Source organism: Callithrix jacchus, chromosome 1 (genome assembly GCF_049354715.1).
Source record: "Callithrix jacchus isolate 240 chromosome 1, calJac240_pri, whole genome shotgun sequence".
Lineage (NCBI taxonomy): Eukaryota > Metazoa > Chordata > Mammalia > Primates > Cebidae > Callithrix > Callithrix jacchus.
The window spans coordinates 170,238,111-170,262,130 of record NC_133502.1 but is presented as its reverse complement, the minus strand read 5'-3'; the positions used below and the strand labels follow the sequence as shown (position 1 = coordinate 170,262,130).

Here is a 24,020-nt window from a genome sequence, read left to right as displayed (position 1 = left end):
GGCTGCAGTGCTTGTGGGCAGTGAGAGCTGGCTAGAGCAGCACATGAGCTAGGAGAGATGGAGAGCAGCAGGGGCCTAGCTGCCCAAGCCACACATCAGGTCAGTCTCCTCACAACTCATGGGCCTGGCCACCTCTCAGCCTCTCAAGGGCTGTGCCCACCCTGCCCCTCAAACTCTTGGCATGAGACTCTACTTGGCCTCGCTTGGCACGTTCACTGAACAGACCCAATGCAAGACTCAGTGGACCTGCATCTCTGGCCCCTTGTGGGCTCCCCCAACCCCAGGTTCTCGATCTCAGCAGGTTCTTGAACTCAGCACCCTCCCCTGCTTAAAACTGCCCTGCCACCGCCTCAGGGAGATCACACTCCCAACTCTGCTGCTGCAGCCTAGGCCTCACACGCTGAGCTAAGAAGGATCCCTGGCAGGAGAGGGGAGAGATGGAGTGGAACAGAAATGCTTCAACATGAACTGAAAGAAATGTCCCCATTTTGACTTAAACCCTCAAGAACGTTTTGCTTCCCACTCTGCTGTGTGTGTCTTATTTAGGCAGAGCAGATCCCAGGACTGGGTCTCAGCATCACTTAATGTTCTCTGGGGTTCCCAGCCTCAAAGCCTGGCAGAGCCACCGAATGCCTACTGAAAACACCCCCAGCTAAACACCACTTCTGGAGATTTTGACTCAGGTCCAGGAAATAGAGAACATGTGTATTTCTAACAAACATCAAGTGATCTGGAAATGCTGGGGGTACCTGGGACCAGTAATTATTCTTTGACACCTCGTGTCTTTGCTTGTGCTTGTCCCTCTACCTAGAATGCCTTTTCCACCAATGGAAATGCTACTTTTCCTAAAACATTAAAAAACAACAACAACAACAACAAAAAACAACCCTATAGCATTACCTCCTCCAGGAAGGCTTCCCTGATTTTCCCAAATGGAGGTTCACCACTTAGGCTTGTTTTATAAACAGTATGTAGGCATCCTCTTCCCCATTGAGATTACAGATGGGTCGTGCCTAGTTTGCACATGCACCCACCACACCCAACATGCCTGACAGCTCTTACCCAGAAAGATCGTTCTCAATCACCATCTTCTGCAGCCCAGCTGAGATGCTGCTGCTGCCAGAGCCCGGTGTGGAGGCCAGGTCGTTGGTCCCTGGGAGCTGCCCACTGCCTGGGGTGCTCAGTGCTGTGTGGACGTCCCTCAGGATCCGAGGCAGGGGTCCTAGTTTAGATACTATGCTCTGCAAAGGCATAGTAAGAGGCAGGTGTGACCTCCTGGGGCCACATGGGTAGGCTATGCATGCTGCAGCCACTGTGGCTCAAAACCACCGCAGAGCCTGTCAGGAGTACACATCCCCCTCCACTGCCAGTCAGAGCCGGTGGGTCTGGGAGGGCAGTGAGCCCAGAAATCTGTACATCTACATTTTTTGCCAGCTCTCAGATATTTCTGGGGCAGGAGCAGGAGGCCCACAAGGGGAGATTCTGACCTAGCGTAAGCCTCTCCTTCAGTTTGCCCTGCCCTGGTGCCTCTGCAGGGAGGAATGCACATATGTGGAATTCCTGCTTTTCCACACCTCCACCTCTCCATCCAGAGGCTTCTGTGACAGCCCCTCTGACATCACCTACTCAATGGGATGGGCTGGGGCTTGACCCACTTTTGCACCTGAGCCCCAGTGGAGATGGTTCAGGCACAAAACCATCTGAAGACAACAGCCCCAGGTGCTGGTCAGGCAGAAGGCAGTGCCTGAGCCCATCTCAACCTTGTTAGCACACTTTAGAGGACTTGAGGGGCTGAGGATGCTAGGCTGTGGGGACGCTGCCTTCACCTGTGTATGCACAAGCTTCCACAGAGGTCTCTGTGCAAAAAACAAAGTATGAAAACTCATGCAGGCAACAGAGCATACACTTGAGAGGCTTTGGTTCAAATCAGTGAGAGGTTTTGGTTCAAATCTCTGTTGCACCCCATCACTGGGGTGACAATACCGATCACCTGCCTGGTTGTGCAGATACATGGACAGCACGGGGGCATGGTAAGTGGTGGCAGTGACAGTGAGGTGCTGGCTGCAGTGCAGGGACTGGAACTGGTGGAAGGGAGGGTCTCAGCCCTCATCTCCACTTCTCCCTCCTGTGTCTCTCACGGCCAAAGGCAAGTGGATACAAATGAGCAAAAAAGATGGCCTCTGCAATAGCACCTATTTCTAGTGAAAAGTCAGGACCAACCTAAGCGTCCATCAATAGGGGACTGGTGAAATAAACAGCATTTCAGCCTATGATGCAATCATTAAAAAGCCCCGGCAGTGGTACAGATTGCACTGACAATGCAAGGAGGCGCACAATAGAGTTGGTAAGAAATGCACAGTAAGTTCTCGCTTTAAAACAAACCGAAAAAGGGAAAGAGCTCTATGTGTGTAGGCCTGCATGAGTGTGTGTGCTTACACATGCACAGACTGCGACCAGAAGGCTGCATACCAGTGCTGAGTAGTCACCTCTAGGGAATGGGACCAGGAGGCATGAAGGGCCTTCCAGGCCAGTTTCAGCACTTTACAAAAGTAAGGTGGTCCCCTGGAGCCCTAGGAAGCAACAGATATTCAGGAAGCAGTTCCTGGCAGACCCAGCCCTAAAATCCAAGAACTAGTTGCTCACTGTGTGGGCTGAGGCTGGCGGTCAGTGAAGTCTCGGGCTAGGGAGGGCTCAGTTCAGGTGACTGCAGCAGTGTCAGAGGTGTCTGGGGAGTAACCTTGTCAATTGATGGTCAAGGGCAATCCTAGAAGTTTCCAACTTCCTGCTGGACAAGTGGAGGTACAGGGTCCTGAGTCATCTTCCTCATACAGGTGGATTCATGGTCTGATTCCATTCCTCACATGTTCCAGCAGGCAGCATAGTGGAGCTTGTCCACTAAACTGAGTGCATGGGGCATGGGGCATGCCCCAGCCCCAGTACCCTGAGTGGGGCTGCCTTGGCAGATGCTACTGAGTGAACACAGCATTTGCTCTCAGAGAAAATGGGGCCCACAGATCCCCATGACAGGAACTAGGCCAGAGCCCTGGGCTCCTGGTACCCAGTCAGCTCCTGATCATGCCGCAAGGGAGAACTCTCTGCCCTCCATGGTTACTCTGGAAGGGGGAATACTATAAGCCCAATGGCAGCTTTTGGCCCCACCTCCGCCCTATGGCGACAGGCACCTGCTCCAACTGGCTGACGGCCTCCCAGAGCAGTGAGTGCAGGCTGGAGAGTTCGCGGCCCAGGTCGATGTAGCCCTCGAAGCCGGCAGTGTTGGAGAGGGTCTCGGGGTTGGAGATCTCCAGCAGGAAGCGCTGCATGTTGGTCCACTCGTGCTCTAGGAACTGGTTCATGAAGGACATGTACTCCTCCTTGCTGCCGAATCTGGAGAGAGGGCAGCTGGGTGAGCACTCCAGGCCCAGGCAGGCCCTGCCCAGGAGGTCCCTCCACTGAGACACCACCACCGCTTGACCCACTATGGCCGGCTCCCACCCCACTCACTCCCCAAGTCAGCTTATCTGCTCCTACTCAGGTCACCAGGGCCCTCCGTGCTCATGGCAAGTCCAGCGACCCTTTTCTGAAGCTTTTCTCTCAGGACCTGGAATGTTCCATGTTCCCCATACACTGCCTGTTAACAGTGTCCTTCCGCTTTTCCCATGCTCAAATCCATGCTCAACCCAGGTCTCCCAATGAGCTTTCAGACATGTATTAATATATCCTCAGGCACCTCCCCTGGGAGTCCCTCCTACTTGGCCTGGCCACACCTGAAGTCATCACCATCACCCAAACCCATGCCCTCCTCCTGAGCTCCCTACCCTAAGTGGAGACCCCACTACCCACATAGATATCTGAGCCAGAATTGGCCAGTTGTCAACTCCCCCCGTCTTCCTTGTTCCCAAATGGCAAGCCCACTGATTTTGCCTCTAATTACCCCTAACCTTGTCGCTTGCAGCCACAACCTCCTGCACCACTTCACCTCCCTGCGAATTTTCTGCTATTATTGCTGGAACCACAGCTATGCTCTCCGCTCAGGTCTCCTGGCTGCCATCCTGCTCCTTCCAGCCCATCTGCCCACTGCTGTCAGGGTGAGCAACCAGAAAAGATGAAGGCCATCCTCTCCCTTGTTTAAAACCCTCTGGTGGCTCCCACTGCCCTGTCTGGCCTTCAGGTCCCTGCTGTCCTCTTAGGTCTCATGGCTGGCTCCTCTTGACCCGGCACAGTGCACGGCCCTCCCTGGCATGCCTGGCCTCTGCTCCTCTTCCTTGAGACAATGAATGTCTCACCCTGACATGCAGTTGGGGGATCATGTCACCTTGGAGGCTTTCCTGTCTCCTCTCCCAACAAGCTGAGGGCCCTCCTAAGAGGCTCGTGTGTGTCTGTCACTGCTCTCCTGCTTATTCCACATGTCTCCCTGGCTGAAGTGCCAAGCGCCACCAGGGCTGATTCACCTTGGTACCATCAGAGCCCAGCACACAGAGGGCCCCAGGATGGGGCTCAATTCACGCTTTGAGAATGAACAACAGTGAGGTGACCCAGCCCTTCCACTTTCACCTGCTTGTTCTAAGGATGCAGCTGAAAACACCAATAGTGCTTTATTAGCAAAGAAAGACATCCTGACAGCATTACGACAGGATGGTGGTGCCCAACCCAAGTGCCCGAGCACCGGGAATGGGTTAAGGAAATATGGGCCAGTCCCCCTTGCAGGAATCTTAGTCATTTATTTCCAAACAGGGCTTAAAGAATGTTCAGGGATATGTGAGAATCCTTATAATCATACATTAATTCAAAAAAGTAGAAGGAAAAAAAATGTCTCATCTCATCACCTTTAAATGTTAAGAAACACACCCAAATGACATGCACTTTGAGTAGCAGGATAGGGTGTGGAGATCTTATTTTGAAAAAAGTGGGAAGGAGAAGAACTGAGGATGACAGGGACAAAACTAGGGGCTGCTGATTGTCTCTGCCCAGCTTGGGGGCAAAAACACCCCAGGGCCTGCCCTATGGATGCCAGCCCTGCCTGACTCTGCCCGGTGACGGAGGAGGCACTCACTTGGCAAAGTTGGCCAGGTTCTGAGTGACCTTGGCGATGAGGGTGAGGGTGCGGGCGGTGCGGTCGTCGGGGTACTCCTGCAGCAGGTTGAAGAGTGAGGGCGACATGATGGCTGGGCAGAGGAAGCGCAGGAAGAGGGAGGCGCTGATAAGCCGCTCACTGATGTCCGGCCGGCCTCGGCTGCTGCACTCCTGCCTCCATGAGGCAAACACCTCTTTCAACTCCCTCGGGAAGACGCTGTGTAGGGACAGACAAGGGTGGGTGTGGCCATCAGGCAGGGGACCAGGACAGGCGTGCACAGAGCAGGAACCTGGATTTTAACCTTGGCTCTACCTTGCCAGCTGCGTGAAGTCAGCCCCGCTGTCTGAGCTCTGAGGATGCAGCCAGCTGGGGAGAGCACTCAGCACAGGGTGGCTGGAGCAAGTGCCCAGGCAGTAAGACAAGCGGGGAGACTGAGGCTCCCACCAGGCAGTGGGTTCTCAGTGAAGGGGAGGGCAGGTGGGATGGGAGAAGAGGCACGAGGAGCTGGCTCTCCATCCTAACCGGAATCAACTGCTAAGGGTCAGTGCTTAACTGCCTCTCCAGCTTCCGGCCTGAGCCCTCCCATCTTCTCCCCCAGTGTCTACTTCATTTTCCAACCCAAACAGCAGGCATCTGGGAAGTGAGGAAAACAGGAATAGACCACTATTCCTTGGGTTTCCATCACTGGCTTTGAGCCTCACTTCCTTTGCCTGAATAATGTCATGGGAATCTGGGATTTCCTACAAGCTCAGAGTGATCCACCAGATGGGATTACCCCTGATCACAGTGGAGAACACGGCTCTTCATTCTCTAGACGGGGAGGGAAGGGGAGGTAGTGACTTCCTCAGGGTGACAAAGTGAGTGGGCAGAGCTGGCCCTAGACAACAGGGCTCCTGGTTCTACTGGGCATCCTGGCCTGCTATGGTCAGGCCCACCTGGCCAATCTTGAAGTGGCTTTCCTATCTTTTTTACCTAACAGATGTATCTCTCACCCTGGGGCAGTCCAGGCCCCACTGGTCACTGAACCCAGTCTATACTTGGCTGTCATAAACTCAGGTGATCTGACCAAGGCCCTAGTCCTTCTGGAAGGCTTTGTTTTTCTCTCCCTTAAACTGAGAGCAAGGCCTGCCCTGCCAAGCTCGCAGAGCCAAAAACCCCAAGGCTGTAATAGGCTTGACCAACTTGAAATTTCTTCCCCCACAGGCCCAGCAGCCGGCTCAATAGGCTCTCCTGCAATGCATGCTGGCTGAACCATCAAGGGCACGCCTACGGGTAGTGAAGGTGAGCCACCTTTAGCCCTGGCTCTCACAGTGCCTAGCACAGAACTGGACAGGGAGCAGGTATTGAGTGGTGACATCTATCAATGGCCTTGTCCAGAATGGAGAGGTGCCTCTGACAAATGCCAGAGAGAGGAAATGGAAAATCACTGTCCACACTATGTTTTCCCTGAGTCACATGCCCAGCCTGCCCTGAAGAGAGAGGAAAGGGGGAAAGCACAGCCCAGCTGGGAATGGGAAGTGCGTTCCCAGAGAGTTCAAGCCCAGGCCCAGGGGTGTGGAAAGCTGCACATTTGTGGCCCATCTTGAGGTGTCCACTCGGCCCAGGCAAGCACCTTGTATAGCCCAGGAGCTAGGGCCCTGGGTGCCCACACTACTGGCCCTGCCCATTTCCTGTCCTTGAGGAGCAGCAAACACTTCCCTGGCCCTCCTGTGTGCCCAGCCCTGAGCCGGTGGGTTCACCTCCCCTCAAGGTGCCCCAGCATGTGCAGGAAACATTTCAGGCACAGGTACAACCCTATCCTGATGGGATCAGAGCTGCGATGGAGAACACCCAGCTGTGTGGCCTTGAAGCAGGAAGGGCAGGAGCATGTCAAGCAGGTCAAGGTGCAGGTGAGCGAGAGGCGAACCTAACAAGGAGTGAGGTGAGGCCGGGGAGGGAGTCGTGTCAGGAGAGGCTGCGGTCAGAGGCTTGGGTGGCCATAAGCCCTGAGCTGGAGGGGAACACGGGTTAGACGTGGGCAGCTTCTCCGGTGTGCAAAGGAACCCACTGCTTGGCCCTCCTGACAGTGCCGTGTTGCCACCACAGACAAGGCTGCACTTGGCACCAGGCTGGCTGGCCACCACACACATATACCCCAGGAGCAAGCCAGTGGCAGTGAAGTCAGCCTTACCGCAAGTTTCCACGGGACTGATTCTGGCCCTGCTGAGGGCCTGTCTGAGCCGCCCACTGCTGCGTGCCTTGCTCCTTTCCAGGGCTGGCAGAGCCTGTAGACCCCACTCTACTTCAAATCCATCCCTTCTTCTCTTTGTTCTCTAGTCCCAGCAAGAGGCCTACCTGGTGCTCAGGCCCCCAACATGCCCCTTCTGGGTCCCATCACAAGGCTGTGACATGAGCACCTTAGCTCCCAGGGATAGGTGAGGAGCCTTGGGTGAAGCCATCCACCCACCCCAAGTGGGGGCCCGTGCAGGGCTTTCAGTCTCACTCCCGCTGCAGTCCAAGCACCCACATTAGCCCCCGGCACATGAAGGGCACCCTCTCATCACCAGAGACAGCGGACTGGCATGTCCAGCTTCTTCCCACCACAACATCACAAAACCACAGCAATGTGCTAGACACTACCCTGCCTGAGAGCGCAAAAGGGACTAGGTCAGGAGACTGACAAATCAGTACAACTCAGGGACCAGGGAGTACCAGGCGCACTGCGGGAGCTGACACTGAAGGCCGGGGAAGGCGGCAGCGTGGGGAGGCCTGGGAGCCGCACTGACCAGTAGGAGTTGATGATCTTGCAGAAGGCCAGCTCGCAGCACATCTTAAGGTTGCCCTGGTGCTCTGGGAGGTCAGCAGCCGAGCACTTGCTGGGATCCACCTCGCAGTTCTCATCCGACTCGTACAGTGCTTTGATGAACTCACCTATGACGAAGTGGGCAGGGAGTGGGCAGTAAGGACCCAGCAGACCCTGTCCCACCCTCTGCCCCTTTGCCAGCCCACTCCCTACCTAGGGCGTCCTGCAGGTACTTCTGGCCCACTAGCTTGAGGTACTCCTCAATGGCCTTGGTGGCCAGCGTGTTCTCCCGGAAGATGAGGTGCTCATTGTCTCCACAGCGGTCCACCTCTGACATCATCAGGTCTGTCAGGAAGTCCTGGGGAAGCAGGAGGTGGGAGAGCAGGGCCTGAGCTGGCCTGGCATGTAGGACCCTAGGATTCCAGACCTGGCCAGAGAAGCCGTGGCATTTTGAGGCTGCTCCATCACCAAGCAGCGGAGGGCCCCAACAGGAACAATGTGTCCATCTTTGGGGGCTGCTGGGGAGTGTGGCAGGGCAGGCCCCCCAGCCAGGGGAGTAGCCTAGAGCTGGTGACAGTAGAGCTGGGTCCATGGATGGCAGCAGCCTGAACAGCAGCATGCCTCATGGAGCAATTAGCCCCCACCACAGAGAATGGATTCATTTCCATGTACAGCCCTGATCAGGTCTGGCCTGGGGACCACAGCAGAACTCGCCTCTCCCCCACCATCAGTGCCAAAGAGAACAAATGAGGCTGCCCTGTCTCATTGTAAAAATGGCCACCAGTGTCCACCTGTGACTGATGTGGGCTCCCTCTGTACAGCCCCACTGCCCAGGGAGATGGTGAGCCACCAAGCTCTGGCAGGTGAGAGCAGAAACTGACATGCAACTGGCTGGGGAGGGAAGGTGGAGGCACCACTGCCACGTGGCAATCCAGGGTAGCAGCCCCTGGCCCTTCATGTCCCACACAGTGTTGTGGAAAAACCCCAACAAAGGAGCCTGAACCCACACCTTCCCCCAACTCTAGCACCCATGCGGATACTAACTCCCTCCCTCTCGAGCCCCCATTTCCTTATGCTCACAAACAACCTGTGTCTTGGTGAGGGGGGTGGGGTGGGGGAAGATGGGAAAAACTGTCAGGTTTCAAGGGAAGGTGACAGTCAAGGCAGAGGGCCACCTAGCACAGAGCCTGCAAGGCACCCAGCAGGAGTGAACCCAGTTATCTGTGCTCAAGAAATTCTTCACTCCAACGTGCAAGACCTTGGGGTCCTTTAAAACAGAACTGAGTTCTAGACACAGGAACTCAGGCTGCACAGCAGAGTCACAGAGGGACAGCATGGGCCAAGGGGAAGCTATTGTTGGCTTCCTCGGAATCATGTGGCCTGAGGACCCCTTCCTGACCAGTGGGCACCCTCCAGGGTCTCATTCTCTGAACACACTGAAGCAGACGTCAGAGCTGCAACTCCCCTGGAGCTCCCCCATGGCCCCCGCTCAGGACCACAGCCTTCCTGAACTCCTGCAATGAGTGCCAGGTGCCAGTGTGGGATGAGGAGAACTTCCTGAGCCAAGACACAGTAAGGGGAAAACCACTGCACACAGAGCAGGAAAATGACTTGTCCATGGCCACATGGTCACCTGGGGCCAGATCTGGTCCAAGTACCTTGCTTCCCAGACCCTGTTACTCCTCCAGCCGTGGAGAGGGAGAGGGGCTAGTTACCAAGTATTCCAGGAGTGAGGGCTTGGGGGCTCCGGTGCCTGTCACCCCAGTGGCACTACTTTCTAACCTATATACTGCTCCCCAACCCCACTGAGGGCCTTCAGGGTTAGTTGGAGCCCTGGCTTCGCTTCTCCCCACAGTGAGCACCTGGACGCAACTATTGTCTCAGGCCACTTCAGGTAGGAATCCACTTCCCAGGCTAGGCCAGCCCCAGCCCAACACTGGGGACCAGGTACTGAAACATCAGACACAGCTGCAGAAAAGGCTCCAGCCTCTGCAGCCCCTCTCACTCCCTCTCTGGTGCCCATGGTCCTCGATTCATTCAGTTTCCCAGCATATATCCCCAGTGTCAACCAGCATGTTAAGGATGGGCAGCCAGTGCTGGCCCAACGTGCAGCCTAGCCAGCCAAGTCTGAAGATGGTGGGAGAGGAAGGGGAGGAGGCAGTCCAATACCACGGAGGAAAACCGCTCCCCATCACGGGTCCACGGGGAGGAAGTCCCCTCCCCAGCCTTCCACTTGCAGCATACACCAAGTCCACAAGAGACAGGGAGGCTGCAGAGGGCCTGCGGCTTCCAGCCATGGCCTCCCATTCCAGGGCCTCTAGGAACAGGTGGGAGGGTGAGGGGCCTCCATGGAGTCTTGTGCCCTGGACTCTGCCCTGGGGTACCTGGGGCGTGGCTCTCAACTGTGCCTCCTTGACCCTGGGCTAAAGGCCTAAGACCTTGACAAAGGGCACCCCTCAGCCACCTGCCACTTGGCTCACAACATACCACTGTCTAGAGGGCAGAGAGGCTCAGTCCTTAGCCCAGCACTGGAGTCCATCCACGCTACAGAGGCCTCAAGTCCACCCCCGTTTCCCACCCTTTGGGCAGCTTCCTGAATGGCAGGTGGCAAGTGTAAAGATAGAAGGACGCCTTTGAGACCCATAGATCATGCTCTACTGCCTTCCTGGGGGCACCCTGGTCCAGGAGTCCATTTTATCTCCAAACCAGGTAGGTGGGGCTCAGGCATGGCTTGCCTGGTGGGCTGTTGGGCCCATCTTCAGGAGTGGAAGGTGAAAGGGGTCATGGGGATGGATACTGGGCACCTCTGGCCCTGAACGAGGGCTTGCCTGGGTCTTAGACGATTCCTGCTTCTGTGAGGCTCTGGGGTGGGGCTGGTTAGATTGTAAAGATACAATTTTGACTGCATCTACCTGTGTGAGAATCTGTGTGTCTGGGTGAGAGTGTGGGGTGAGGTGGGGCTGTGATGGTGGCTCATCTGTGTGTCCTGCTGGGGAAGTGTGCCAAACTCTATACCCACCCTTGGCTCACTGGGGCTGGTGGGACCCGTGTGCTAGGATAGCCGGGCCACCAGGCCTGTTCCCCTGGACCTCAGGTGGTCAGTCCTCTGTACCAGTGGTAAAAGGCACCTCAACCCAAGCCCATTCCCTCACTGCCAGCTGCAATCCCATCCACTGGCTCCACACAGGTTCAGTGATCAGCCCCAGCCACAGAGCAGGAGTACAAAACCCCCAGACTATGACAGAACTCTTGGGTTTAGGGAGCCCATCTGGTAGTGACCGGTGCCTCAAGGCCTCCATTAGGCCTGGAATGCATGGATGTGGGGAAGGGCAGGTAACCCAGCCATCGCCCAGCCTGTGTTGGGAGCCAAGGGGCCTGCACGCACCTTCACCTTGCCCGTGCTCTGCAGGATGTGCACCAGGGCAGATGCCATCTCCTCCTTGGTCTTGGCACTGAGGATAGGCTCAAGGGCTGCACACAACCCCAGGTAGTGGTTGGTGATGTGCTCAGCGAACTCTTTGTACATCTCCATGGGCAGGATGGTAATGGTTTGGTAGCGCGCCTTGATGCGGATCATGGGCCCGGGGCCCTTGCCACCTTTGGGGTTGGGTGTCACCACTGGGTACCACTTCTCCACGAACTGCCGCCCAGCCACTGAGGCAGCGGGCAGGCTCACCAGGCCCAGGTAACTGTTGCGCTCCTTCTTCTTCTTCTTGTCAGTCTCCCGGTACAGGTGGACAGTGACTGTGCGTAGGGGCGGCAAGTTGTGGAACTCGAAGTGCTCGCCCCAGAAAACATTGTCCGTCTTGAGCTTGCCCGTGGTGCGGGCGTAGAGCACATCGTCCAGACACAGCTCACAAAGGTACTTCTTCTTGGCGGGCAGGTCCTTGGCTTCGATCACCCACAGCTTCAGGATGTGCTCCACACGCCGGCTGTTGTCCTGCATGTGCACAGGGGGTCCAGGGTGGTCAGCTTGGGGGTGTCACACGCAACCCCCAACCAGCCCAGAGTCTGAGAGAGTCCTCAGACCCAGGAGGAGCTCTGAAGGTGGAGGCGGCAGTGGGCACCTAGGCCCTGAGTCAGAATGAGGCGGGGCCTGATGGACAAAGGCTGGATCTCTGGTCAACCTCGCACAAGCTCACTCACCTTGGGTAAGTGACTTAACTGGAGCCTTGGCTTGCTTGTCTATAAAACAGAACTAAGATAACCCCCATCTCATGAAGGGCGAGACTAAAGGAGGCCAGCACAATGCCTGGCACGTCACAGGCTATGAAGTCATTATTAACTCTTCCTTAATTTGCTGGTCTGTAAAGTAACTTAAGAGATGACTATGGTGACCAGGACTTGATCAGGCCCTCAAGTCTGCTAGGAAGACAGACAAAGAAGCAGTGTCTGTCTGTGTCTGTGGGGCTCCTAGGACCTGATGGAGGAGCCCAGGGGCAGTGGGAACACAGAGGGCACCAACCTGGGACAGGGCTCCTCACCTGGAGGAGGGGCAGACATCTAAGCTGGAATTGGACAATGAGCAGAAGTTGGTCAGGGGCTGGAGAGTAGGGACAAGGGGTCCCAGTGGAAGGACCCCAGGTGCCCCAGCCCAGCCTCAACGTGTAGCTTAGAGAACAGAGGCACGCAGCACGTGTCTCAACCTGGCCAATCAAACATGCCTTTCAGAGTCCACCAGTATTGTCCACTTGAGTCCTGCCTCCACGCAGGCTGACCACTGCCAATCCCAGGCCACACCACAGAGATCATCTCTCTTGCTTCCCTGTGTCTGAGCCTACCATTGATCCCCTATGATTTGGTGAGAGGGGCGCAGGCTTACCTTGTTGGGGTGCACCGCCCGCCGCAGGTTCTCCATCCACTTATCCCGCTCAGCTGCAGACCGGCAGGAAAAGCACTTGCTTCCTGATGATGTCGTCACCTGTGGGGAGCAGGCAAGGCAATGTTACAAGGGAAGGGACCACAGTAAGGGCAGACAAGGATAGAAGAAGACCTTTGAAGCTCAGAGGACTCTGGTCACCAGGCCTGCATCACAGCCTCAAGAAGGAGCCAGGACAAGGCTCACATGATGCCTCTATTTCACATTTTACAGGTAGTACACTGAGACCCACTGTCCCAGGGCAAGTCAGCAGCCAAAGAGTGGCCCAGTCCTGCACCAGTGGGCTCCTCACTCATCCTTCAGTGCCCTCTGTTCAGTAGGAAAACATCTTTCTAACTCTATCCTCCCTCTCCCTGAGATGGGAAGAGGGAAGGAACGAAGACCTTACCCAGGTCAGAGGGCAATGCTTAACCCAAGTGTACTTGCCCTAAAGGCGAAACCACAAGAACCAAGGAGATAATGAAAGGTACCACAGTCCCTCAATCCTCAGCTGACATCTCTGAGGGTTCTCTTCTGCCAAGCAACAGTGACAACGATGGTAATATAAGCCTGGTATTTTTTACACCAGACCAGAAAATGAGACTCGGACTGTTTGGATGTACCAGGCCCCAGGGTCCCTGGTCCCTGACCCTTCTCCTCCCCTCCCTGTCTATCACTCACTCATCCTCAGGTCCAACTTAGACATCCCCTCCAGGTAAGGGAGCCAGTTGGAGCGATTCCTTCTGTGTGTTCCCACTGCCCCCAACAGCAGACCCAGGGTTCTGCAGGGGAAGCACACTCCACCAGGCACTCGAGGGCCTGTACACTCCATAGCACCTCCTGCTGTGAACCAGCAGACAGGGCCATCTTCACCCTATCTCTGGCAAGGAAGTCAGAGCTCAGATCAAGCCCAGCTTGGTCAGGGGTCCTGAACCAGAAATGGCACCCAGTGGGCACAGGGTATGGGGTAGGTGCCAGGTACCATTCTGTCTTTTCCCCAGGGCTAGGTGTGCCAGGAGATTGTCACATTAGTCCCCAAGTGGCTGCTTTCCATTATCAGGCTCATTCCTCTACCAGAGAGTTCTCTGCATAACGCATGATTATTGGGGGTAGGAATCTTCCCAGAAACCAGTAGGAAGCAATATGAATAACTGGAGAAGCAATTAGGAGGAACTCCCAGGAATACCTACAGCAATAGTAACCCTACTCCTGGCTTGGTCTCAGCCTTGCTGTGTGACCTCTGATGTCTTCGTGCCTTCTCTGAGTCTCAGATCCCCATTTACTATGAGGGACTAGACAGGTCATCCCCAGGTAACACCCTTGCCCAGGGTGGATAACTGACTCTGCAGTACAACCTCAGGTCGCAGAATGCCAGGGCAGCAAAGATTTGGGCTTTTATTGTTCACAGCAGGAAACAGGCCCAGAAAAGGGGAGACTCTGTGCTATCCACACCGCATTTGGGGTACCATTCTGTTTTTGTAAGAAAACTGCATTTGGGGGTGAGTGAGCTCTAAGACACGGGCTCTGGTGCTTCAGAAATTCAGGCTTTTCCCCTACTCACCGTCACCCACTGGGGGCAACAGCAGCTTCATGTTAGCATGGAGAATAGGTGTTGGCCCCTTTTCTGAGAGTCTAGAGAACAGAAAGGACAGCCCCCACCCCAGCTCCACTTGGTCTCTTAGGAGCTGAAAGGTATCAGTAAATAATAGCCACTGTCCCCAAGAGCCTGGCCACTACCCTCATGACCCCAGCCCCTGCTGAGGCCACAGCAGACTGGACTCCAGGAGGTTGTCTGTAGGAGACCAGCCAGGCCAGGAAAGGATGGGGTATCCACCCCAACCCCTGAGATGGGACCCACCTCAAAGCAGTAGTCTTGGCCAAGGATGCTGCTGTGCACAGGCTTGATGACCACCTCTTCCTCCATGCTGAGGTCCAGCGCCTCCACTGCACTGCTGGGGCTGAGCAGGGACTCGTGGGAGCGAGACTCCTTCAGCCTTGGCATCAGATGGGACCTGGGGTTGCAGTAGGTGTGTCAACCTGGGCCCCACCCCTGCAGGCTGGGCCAAGCTGGTAGCCACGTCCCACCCATCTGCCCTGCCCCTGCCCCTCCCGGGAGGCAGTCACTTCTCTCCACTCTCTCCTTTCTGTCTTAAGACAGATCTGGGGGAAGGGTCATCACAGAGACTGGTGGGAACCTTCTCCACACTGCAGGAGTCTGGGTCTCAGAGAACAAGAAGGTGAGGATTAGGTGACTACTCCGGGGTTAACATTAGCAAGTGAGCCTGCGGGGCAGGGGCCAGCTTGGCTCCTGGGCAGCCCCGGAGACCCAAGGAAAGCCCATCTGACCCAGGCAGCTGCCTGCAGTTCTGGAGCTGTGCCCATTTCCCCTCAAGCCTGAGCAGTCACTCCGTCCCAACATTTATCCAGCACACCACTGCTAAGAGCCCTTCCTCATACGCTGTCCCAAACCACCAGCCCCACACAAGTGAGAACCACAGGGACCCTGCTGCTCTCATCTTACAGATGAGGACAGTGAGGAGAGGTGAGTCTCGAAGCAGAAGGGATGCGGCAGTCTACACAGTACCCAAGACACACACTCTGTCAGGGTGAACATGCTGGGGCCCGGGGCCCGGGTCAGCGGGTCCAACACAGGCACAAAGAGCACAGGGCTGATGCCATCTGGCACCCAAATGCAGACCAGGCCTGGGCCCACTGCTCCCCTGCTGTGGTCCTGGGGAAATCATCCTCCTCTGAGCCTCAGTTTCTTCAGTGCATCACATGGAAAGCACCTCAGATGATACCTGCTCCAAGGTTAGGTAAAGTCTCTTTCCAAAGTCAGCAGCACAGAGCAGGCAGTGTCTTCCTAAAGCCCCAGCCCTGACGGTGGGGCAGAGGAAAAGTGTAAAGACAGGCTGGGCCTGTTAAGACCACCTCTGGTGCAGAAGCTGTGCCTTGCTTGTGTTGGCTCAAACCCTGGGGTTGGTGACAAACCTGATCCAGGCTTAGCCCCCACGGACCTCCTACTGTCAACCCCCTATGTCCTTTGGCTCATGGCTCCAGTGGTCCAAGTGCTCAGTCCATTGTTCTCTTCCTGCCTCTCCAAAGACCCCTACCTTGGGCCATGCTGAGGCTTGGCCCCTGACTTGGGGGGCTTGTGGCTTGGCAGAGCCACCAGACACTTCCCTGGAGGGTGAATACCCTGTACATTCATTTCTGTGACTGCCTCGGGTCAGGGGGCTGAGGCCCACTCCGTGGGTGCTCAGAAACCCAGAGTTGAACAGGAAAAGCCCTGTTCAGAAGGACTCAGGCTGACAGAGGCCACCTTCCCACCCCAAGCTCCACATCTCCATGGCAATAGCCCTCTGAGCATGAAAACCCTCCCTGACATGGAGTCCCATGCTAGATGCCATATGGAGTCAGAGCTGAACCCCAACCCTTAGATATTCCACAGAGGCCAGCCCAGAAGCCCCATTCAACAGACTCCCTTTGCCTCTCCATGTCCAGCACGAAGCTGGCCTCTGAAAGCAGAGGGAATGGGCAGAGCCAGAGGAAGGCTATGAGACAAGCTCAAGACAGGGCAGGGCCTTCCCAGCTTCCCCAAGGACTCCCACCTAGGGCTTCCTGCTGTGGCCTAAGCCCATGGGTATGCTCAGCATGTGCCTCTGCTCCTCCGGGGCGCTCTCCTTGGGAGGCCCAGCTCACAAAGGGGCACTGTGGCCTACCCACCACAGCACGCCACTGTGTTGGAACAGGCTTCTTCTCCTGATGATCCTCCAAGGCCCAGCCTCCTCCCCGTCACAGCAGTGGCCAATGCCATGGGGGGGCCTGTCCTCCCCGGGCTAAGATTCCACCTGAGCCACCCGCCTCCCAGGGCAGACTCCAGGCCTCCCTACCACATGGGGCTTCATACCTCAGGGGAAGAGACGCCCTGCCTGATGTTAGGGAAGTCACCCTAGCTGGGAAGGGCTGGGACTCACAGCCCCCTAGGCCTCACATCTGAAACCCAGCTGTGTTCTGGCCCAGCTTGGAAAATCTCTGCCAGGTAAAGATGTTGGGAGCCAGGAAGGGTAGGGTAGGGACCCAGGAAGTACAGAGCGGGGAGCTGGGTAGCTAATGAGCTGAGGCCGCCTCCTGCCTGGGCGCATGAATGAGCTGGCTGTGGAGAGGAAAGGCGAAGCATGCTTCAGCAGGCTGGGCCTGCCCAGGGAAACCTAAGGAGACCCTGGTCCTGTAACCCCAGGGGCCCAGTAGGCCCAGGTCAGACCCCAAAACAGCCAGATTCTGGAGCCTGTGGTTGCAGAGTCGTCTCCTTCCTTCCCCTCCATCCTGTCCCACAAGCAGGCTCTGGCTGGCCTGGAAAGGATCCTGGCAGAAGAGAGGGCTGTGGGGAAGCTCAAGGCCCTTAGGACACCCTGGACTGGCCTACTTGGGCAGCCCTGACCCTCCCCGCTTCCCTGAGGGCTTCTCCAAAGGAGGGATGTAGAGCAGAGGCTGCATCCACCCCTGCAGCCTAAACTCTCTAGGAGGAAGAGGAACAGGGCAACACAGGCCCGCAGAGGCCCAAGCGGTTCCCGCAAGGTCTCTGAGGCTACTCCTTCCTGGATAGCAGAGCAAGTGGGTGGTGAAGGCAGGGCCAGTGGACCTGTACTCTCTCACTCGTGTTCCTATGCATTTCCTTCCTGACCAGCCTGGAATCTACAGGCCCTGACACACAAGTGTCCTTGATCCCTACCCTATCTGGGCCCAGAGGGAGCTGGTCTGCTGTGACCCTGCCAGGGTGTGCCCATGGAGGTAGCTGATAAGATGAGGGGGCTCAGGAAGGAAAATTGGTCATTTGGTCACTTCCTGAACCCAGCAGGACCAACTCATGGTCCAAGAACCGCCCCTCTGGGAAGCCAGCCCTGTCCTGTGCCCGCAGCAGCCCCTGGCCACTCCATGGCAGAGACTACCTGCTCCTTCAGTCACCCAAGGCAGGCTTCTCCCTGACCCTGGCTTCATCCCATGCTGGCGTTGTTGAGCCACTTCCTTTTTCACTGCTAGCCTCTGCCTTGTCAAGCTAGGGAAGCAGCATATCAGAGGCAGGGCAGGAGATGGGCACCAAAGACTGCCCAGGCTCCAAGGGACAGGGTTAGGCACAGCCTCCCTACCTGGGATGCTCAGGTGAAGGGAGGTGAGCAAGCACTGGTTTCTACCTTGCTCCCACTCCACTCCCAGGAGAGGACACTTGTAGGCACCCACCCCTAGTCCGCACCTCTAGTCAGCGTCCAGTTGGTCACTTGCACATCCCCTTTTCCCTATTTCAACTGCACATAGCCTTGCCAGGAGTTTTCATCTACCCTTTTTACAGAAAGGTATAATAGGGTCAGGGAGGAGCAGTTACTCAAGCTGCTCAAGGCCCCCTGCTGGGATGGGAACCAAGTCAGTCCAGGAGCCTTGCCCACAGCTGCCCTGTGTGGTGTGGTATCTGGGGGCCGATGCCCTTATTTTCAGGGCCTCTGCTCTCCCCTAGCCCTGGGTCAGGTCCCTCTCTGTTGCCCAAGGCTGAGGTGGGAGGGAAGGTGGTCCGACTGCACGGCCCATTTCATTGCCTCGACCTCGACTCAGTCTCATGATGGCTTTCCCCTCTCACATCCTGTGGTCCTTGGAGACTAGAGCTTTGGTCCCTTAGGCGAGGTGGCACCAAGGAGGGCAAAAGGCCTTCACATGAGGATTCCAGCCCTGCAAATCACTTCCATGGCCCAGATCTGAACTACTTCTTGCAACAACCCTCCCAGGACGTCACACGCCTACTATAGAAGCAGGTCTCAAACCAGGGAGTGGGCTCCACACTGTCTGCGCCTCCTCACCATGGCATGGCAGAGCTGGCATCCCCAGACCAGGCTTATCTTGGGCCACGCATCACAGGAACCACCCCGCAAGTCACTTCGCAGAATCTCCACGAGCCCAAGAGGCAGATGCTGACCTCATCCCGCTTTACACAAGAGAAACTGAGGCCTGCCAGGGAGGGCAAGAGATGTGCCCAGCATCCCATCTTTGCTCTAGTGTGGCTGCCACACTTAAACCTTTGGGGTCCATTTCCTCACCTGAAAAAGGAGGAAGGAGGCTTGCTTCACCCAGAAAACACAGGCACTTGGCACACACACAAGGTGCTGTGAAGGCGGCAACTTCAGCCCGCTGAGTTGTGGGGGTGAAGGGATCCCCTCTCAAGACCACACAGGATTCAATGCCAGCCCTGGAACTTGGCACTCCAGGCCACTGGCTGGCATCTACCTGCCTGCCCCAGCTGAACAGGCTCATTCTCACAGCAGCCTGCCTGCTGGGCCCCTCTATCCCAGGGAGCAGGAGTCTCAGGTGGGATCCCAGGCACATGCTATCCTCTCTGCCCACAAGTCTCCTTCCCCTCTCCTATCCAATCTTCAACACCCAGCTTCAGTGCCCCTTCTTCCCTGAAGCCTTCCTGGACTCCCTGGGCAGACAGCCACACCCAGGTTGTGCTGGGAAGGTCTGTCACAGAGCTGTCTCCCTGTCAGGCAGGGGGCTCCCTGTGGGTAGGGCTGGGTCTGGCTGGCTCCAAGGTCCAGAGCCTCAGAGTTCCTGGACCAAAACCCCAATACACCAGCAGCCAAGGTGAGCTAAGCTCAGAGGGAGCAGGAGGTTAGCAGGGATAAGGACAGTCCTCCCTCAGCCTGCAAACCCCGGTGATGTGGTTGTTCCCTTGGAAGAGACAAAGAAGGCCTGAGGGTGGGTCGTCAGAGCAGCTGCCTGTTCAAGGCCAAGTCCCAAGTGCAGCATTCCAGTGTTCATTCCAGAGTCTCCGGGAAATGCCCTTGCCTTGCTCTGTCCAAGTATGGGGTGCTTCCCCCATCCCTCTCAAGGTTAAGAGGCTCATCTTATCCTCTGTGGTTGTACCCTGCTCCCCACGGCCCCAGCCCTTCTAAACATGGCAAATCACTAGCCCCATGACAGCGCTCCAGGGACTAGAGGCCCTTTGCCTGTTTTCCATGGCATGGAATTCTTCCTGCTCCCAGGAAGGGGTGGCACCATTACACCCAGGTCACACACAGAACGGTCAAGGCCACAGCTAGGGTGACCTGCCCTAGACTCCACTGCTGCAGAGGAGCTTGGCTAGGGCCTGGGAGCGCAGAGGGGACTGGGAGTTCCACTGGCCACCTCCCTAGACCGCAGCACCCTTCACTGGACAAGCCACACCACCTGGCCTGGCCTCCCCACTCCTGTCCCTCTTCTCTCGCGTCATGGCCTATAAGATAGTCAAGTCCCAGATGCCAGTGTATGAGCTCTCCTGAAAGGCTCGTCGCACTACACCCTGGCCAAGTGACCTGGACTCTCCTCCCCAGGTGCTTCCTGAGCAATCTGCCAACTCTTACCCTCCGAGGGCCCATGTCCAAGCTGTCTCCCAAGCCTGCCCATTCTGCCTCTCCCTCCACTTCTCTGCAAACAAAGTCCATTCTCAGTTTTCAAGGCCCAGCCCAATGTTACCATCACAAAGCAGTCCCTGGTCTTTCCAGGCAGACAACTCACACCATGCTATCTAAACTGGCTCAGGGTCACAATCTCCCACCTGTCCCACTTAATTCTAATGACAATCTTGTCAGGACTAAAAGAGTTCACCTAGAAAGGTGAGGCCACCTGCCCAAGATCACTTGTGTAGCAAGTGGCCGAGTCAGATGTGAACCCAGTTCAGTGGAGTCCAAGACTAACTGCACCAGCCTCAGCCTGGCCTTTCTATCATCCAGGGGTGACCCACAGCAGCCAGGCAGGGAAGAAAGGTCCACAGACAGCTAACACACTAGCTGTGAACCATTCACTCCAGGTGGGGAAGGAAGGGCTGGGGGATACAGGATAGGGCAGCCCCTGCCCAGGGACCAGGAAACGTGGGCACAAGGCACGGAGAGCCGCTGTGGGAGACAGCGCCAGGGCCCAACAGCAGCTCATTGTGAGGGCCAGCAGCAGAACAACGGGGACATTGTCCTGGCTCCGGAGTCCTAGCCTTATCTGATAGCCTTCCAGCCAACCCACAAGCTGTTTTTCAACTCTGATCCTTTTTTCTTTTAAAAGGTTAGTGACACAGAAGTTCAGCAAACTCATTATTCCAAGGAAGGAAAGGACCCCAAACCAAAACTTACAGTAATTAAAAAGCCCTACTTGACACAGTAAGGGTATTCTCAGCTACTGTGTGGGGGACATTGAGAGTGGGATTCTTTGGCTGGGAAAGTAAGGGGCTCAGGGTCACCCTCCAAATCTTGAAAGCTCAGAGGGAGCTGCCCTGTATAGCCCCAAAGGGCAAGGCTGGGACCAGGAGAGGCCACTTCCAGCTCAATCACAGATGTCCCCGAATGGGCCAGGCTCATCTGGTTTTAGAGAGTGGACTCCCCATCTCTGGAAGTGTGCAAGCAGGAGCTGGGAGGCCCCTTTAAGAGATGCTGCATGGTTAGGGCTGCCAGGATAACGGGCTGGGCAGTGCACACAAGCAGGCAGTGGAGTGAGCCCTGGGATTAAACACACACACACACACATACACACACACACACACACACGCACATACACACGTACACAAGTGAATGCTACAGAAATGCACCTGCAGCTGCCAGCAGGCAGGAGGACAGAGGGCCTAGTGTCAGGTGTGCCTTGCTGCAGAGTAAACCTAGTCTCTATTCCTTATGAAACACACAACCTTGGGTACTTTAAGTTATTCAACTCTCTAGGACCCAGTTTCCCCATCCAGAGTGAAGGTAACAACAAACCTTCCTCACAGGTTACTCTAAGGATCAAATGAGACCATGCAGGAGTGAGGGTCAAGAGGACAGGGGCGTCAGGAACTCCCATCACTTGCTTGTGACTGTTCATGCCACCTTGGTCTGTTCTATTCACCCACCTCACTGCCAGCTACGATGCTGAGCTGGAGAAAAGGCCATGAACAATACTGGTAAATGATGCACACGCTGCTATCACCTAAGGCTGATGTTTCTGGGATAGGTCATGCTTTTGACAATTTGGAGGGACAAGATATGGACTTCCCAGGCTGTTCCCTGTTCCTGTCCCTACAACTCAAAATCTTTACATGCTCCATACCTCAGCTTTCCCCATCTGCAAAATGGGGATCAATCACATCTCCCCAAATGCTCTGGGACATCTCAAATTTCTTTAAAAAGCCCTTAATTTCCTGAAGCAAAATGAAAAGAGCAGAAGGTGTGCCTAGCAGTGGGCAGTAGACCCCTGTGAGGGGGCCCTTTGGCCCCTCTGCCTGTGACTCCCAAGCACAGCCATCCCCAGCCCCAGTCTCCAGCCCACCAGCCTGTGTGGTCCCCAGCCACTGCCCACTACCCCAACCAGATCTGGAAGGAAGAGAAATCCTGGACAAGGTTTGTCTCCATAGAGTCGGTGCCCACCCGAAGGCTGGAGGGGCCAGCTGGTTCTGGAGTCAGGATTTCAGCACTCTCTAGGCCCCATCAAGTCAGAACAGGCCAATTATGCTTCTGCCTGTCACAACCTGGCAGGTCCGGGGGCTGTGCTAGAAGTCTCTGCCTACACTGGAAGGAGATAGAGTCTGGACACGGTCAGAATGAATGCACTGACCTGCTGGGAATCGAGCAGCAGGACATAAACAGGACAGTGCCCTGCCTGGTATGTCCAGCAGAGTGCTCTCCCCAAGCCCAGCCTTGCCCTGCTGGCCTGGGAACCAGCTGCTCAGAAGGCCAGTGCGCACTCCTGGTCCAGCTAGGATCCCAGGGGAGAGAAGAGGAATGCAGCTGCCTGGTGGCTCCCAGGGCCCTGGGGAGACAGAGCCTCTCCTAAAAAGGCAGAGAAGTTGGCTTCCCTCCCTGGGAAGTCTTCCAGGGATGACAGGGCCAAGAGGTGTGGTCGCTCTCAGCCCAGGGTTCCCTCAGGCCAAGGTAAGGGGCAGTTCCTAGCAGTCAGCAGGACCCAGTGTGACGCGACGCCCCCATACACACAGAGAGCCCTGAGCTGTGAAACAGGGAGGCACCTGGCCTTCTGCCCTCACCCCTGGGAGCCTGTGCTTTCCCCACATCACAGGGCTGAGCTGGCAAAGGAGGGTCCACACCCTACAACCAAAACAGGAGGACAGGGCAGCTCATTGCTTGCGAAGGCTACAATGCAGCCAGAGGCCTGGTGTCCTGTAGTACCCACTATAGGCTGACCAAAGGAATGACACTGTGGCAGCCTGGACCTAACAGCTACTCACTAAGCACCTGCTATGTGCCAGCTGCAGGTGTTCTTACCAAAGGACACAGATCCTCTAGCGGCTTTCCCCCAACAACACTGCACAAAAGGCAGCACCGCCCTAGAATGGGAGAGCAGGGATTCAGACTCAGGTCCCACGAGCCCTGGCTCATGAGGCAACTTTTCCCATACACACCCACTTAGTCCAAAAGGTTCACTGGAAGCTTTAGGACATTCTCTAAAGAGGAAACAGAAGCTTGGAGACAGGGAGTGGCTTGGCTAGGTCCAGAAGTGAAAGCTGGGGTTCTAATGGCCTGGTCACCCTCTGCACCTGCTCCGCAGGGGGTTAGGCCTGGAGTCGAGGGATGCAATCACCCAGCACCCCAGCAAGGGCCCGTTCCTCTCCCTGAGGGAGTCCTAGGTCTCTGTCCCAGCTCTATCTAGAGTCTATGATAGACCTTGAATGTGTTTCCTTCCCTCTTTAGGTGCTGTTTCTTCACACACTGAGCTACTTCAAAGAAAGCCACAAAAACCCTATGTCAACTTCCTAGAACATAAGGGACAATAAACTATCACAACTGCTACCACCACCACCACAAGCACCTGTAATAACATAACAGTAGCATCTCACTGCTGCCTGGGGCGAATTGGGCCAAAGCTCAGGGGAGACCAGGGATTCGGGAGGGCGCTGGTACTGGCTCCTGAATGAGAGGCAACCTTCAGCCTTCTCTCCCCATATAAACCGTGCAGGCCTAACAGAGTTTTCAAAAAACAGGAACACAAAATTTACCTTTCCACTTATTTCTTTTTTGGGGCGGGGGCATGCAGAGAGACAGAGAGAAGAAACAAAAAACTTTCCATCTAATCCCCGAAGTCATCCTGCAGCCAGAATAATTTCAGGTTTTTAATCAATAGCTGTCAGACTTGTCAAATTACTTTGGGGACCACAAAGCAGTTTTTAAACATTCATAAACCTCAGAAGAACAGCAAAGTGCCCTGAATTTTAAAAGAAGAGCACCTATGGAACACTCATTGACGAGGGTGAGTGGTGGGCATATCCAAAATGAGCTGTGGGCTAGCTGCCGCTGCCCCTCCTGCTTCTGAGCAGC

General features: G+C 55.8%; 1 protein-coding gene across 50 annotated transcripts in view; it reads right to left on the bottom strand.

Moving 5' to 3' along the window:
- The window catches only part of DAB2IP (DAB2 interacting protein), a 211,232-nt gene that overhangs the window by 13,587 nt on the left and 173,625 nt on the right, over positions 1 to 24,020 (bottom strand). For 48 of the 50 annotated variants that reach the window (XM_078375548.1, XM_078375564.1, XM_078375550.1 and 45 more), the window contains 8 exons: positions 14,570 to 14,723; positions 12,676 to 12,774; positions 11,239 to 11,793; positions 8,067 to 8,211; positions 7,837 to 7,981; positions 5,051 to 5,287; positions 3,183 to 3,384; positions 1,063 to 1,241 (listed from right to left, as the gene is read on the bottom strand). In XM_078375548.1, coding sequence (XP_078231674.1) covers positions 1,063 to 1,241; positions 3,183 to 3,384; positions 5,051 to 5,287; positions 7,837 to 7,981; positions 8,067 to 8,211; positions 11,239 to 11,793; positions 12,676 to 12,774; positions 14,570 to 14,713 — 1,706 coding nt within the window. In that variant the 5' untranslated portion in view covers positions 14,714 to 14,723. The remainder of the gene's footprint in view (positions 1 to 1,062; positions 1,242 to 3,182; positions 3,385 to 5,050; positions 5,288 to 7,836; positions 7,982 to 8,066; positions 8,212 to 11,238; positions 11,794 to 12,675; positions 12,775 to 14,569; positions 14,724 to 24,020) is intronic. The other 2 variants (XM_078375571.1, XM_078375572.1) reach the window with 1 other exon arrangement.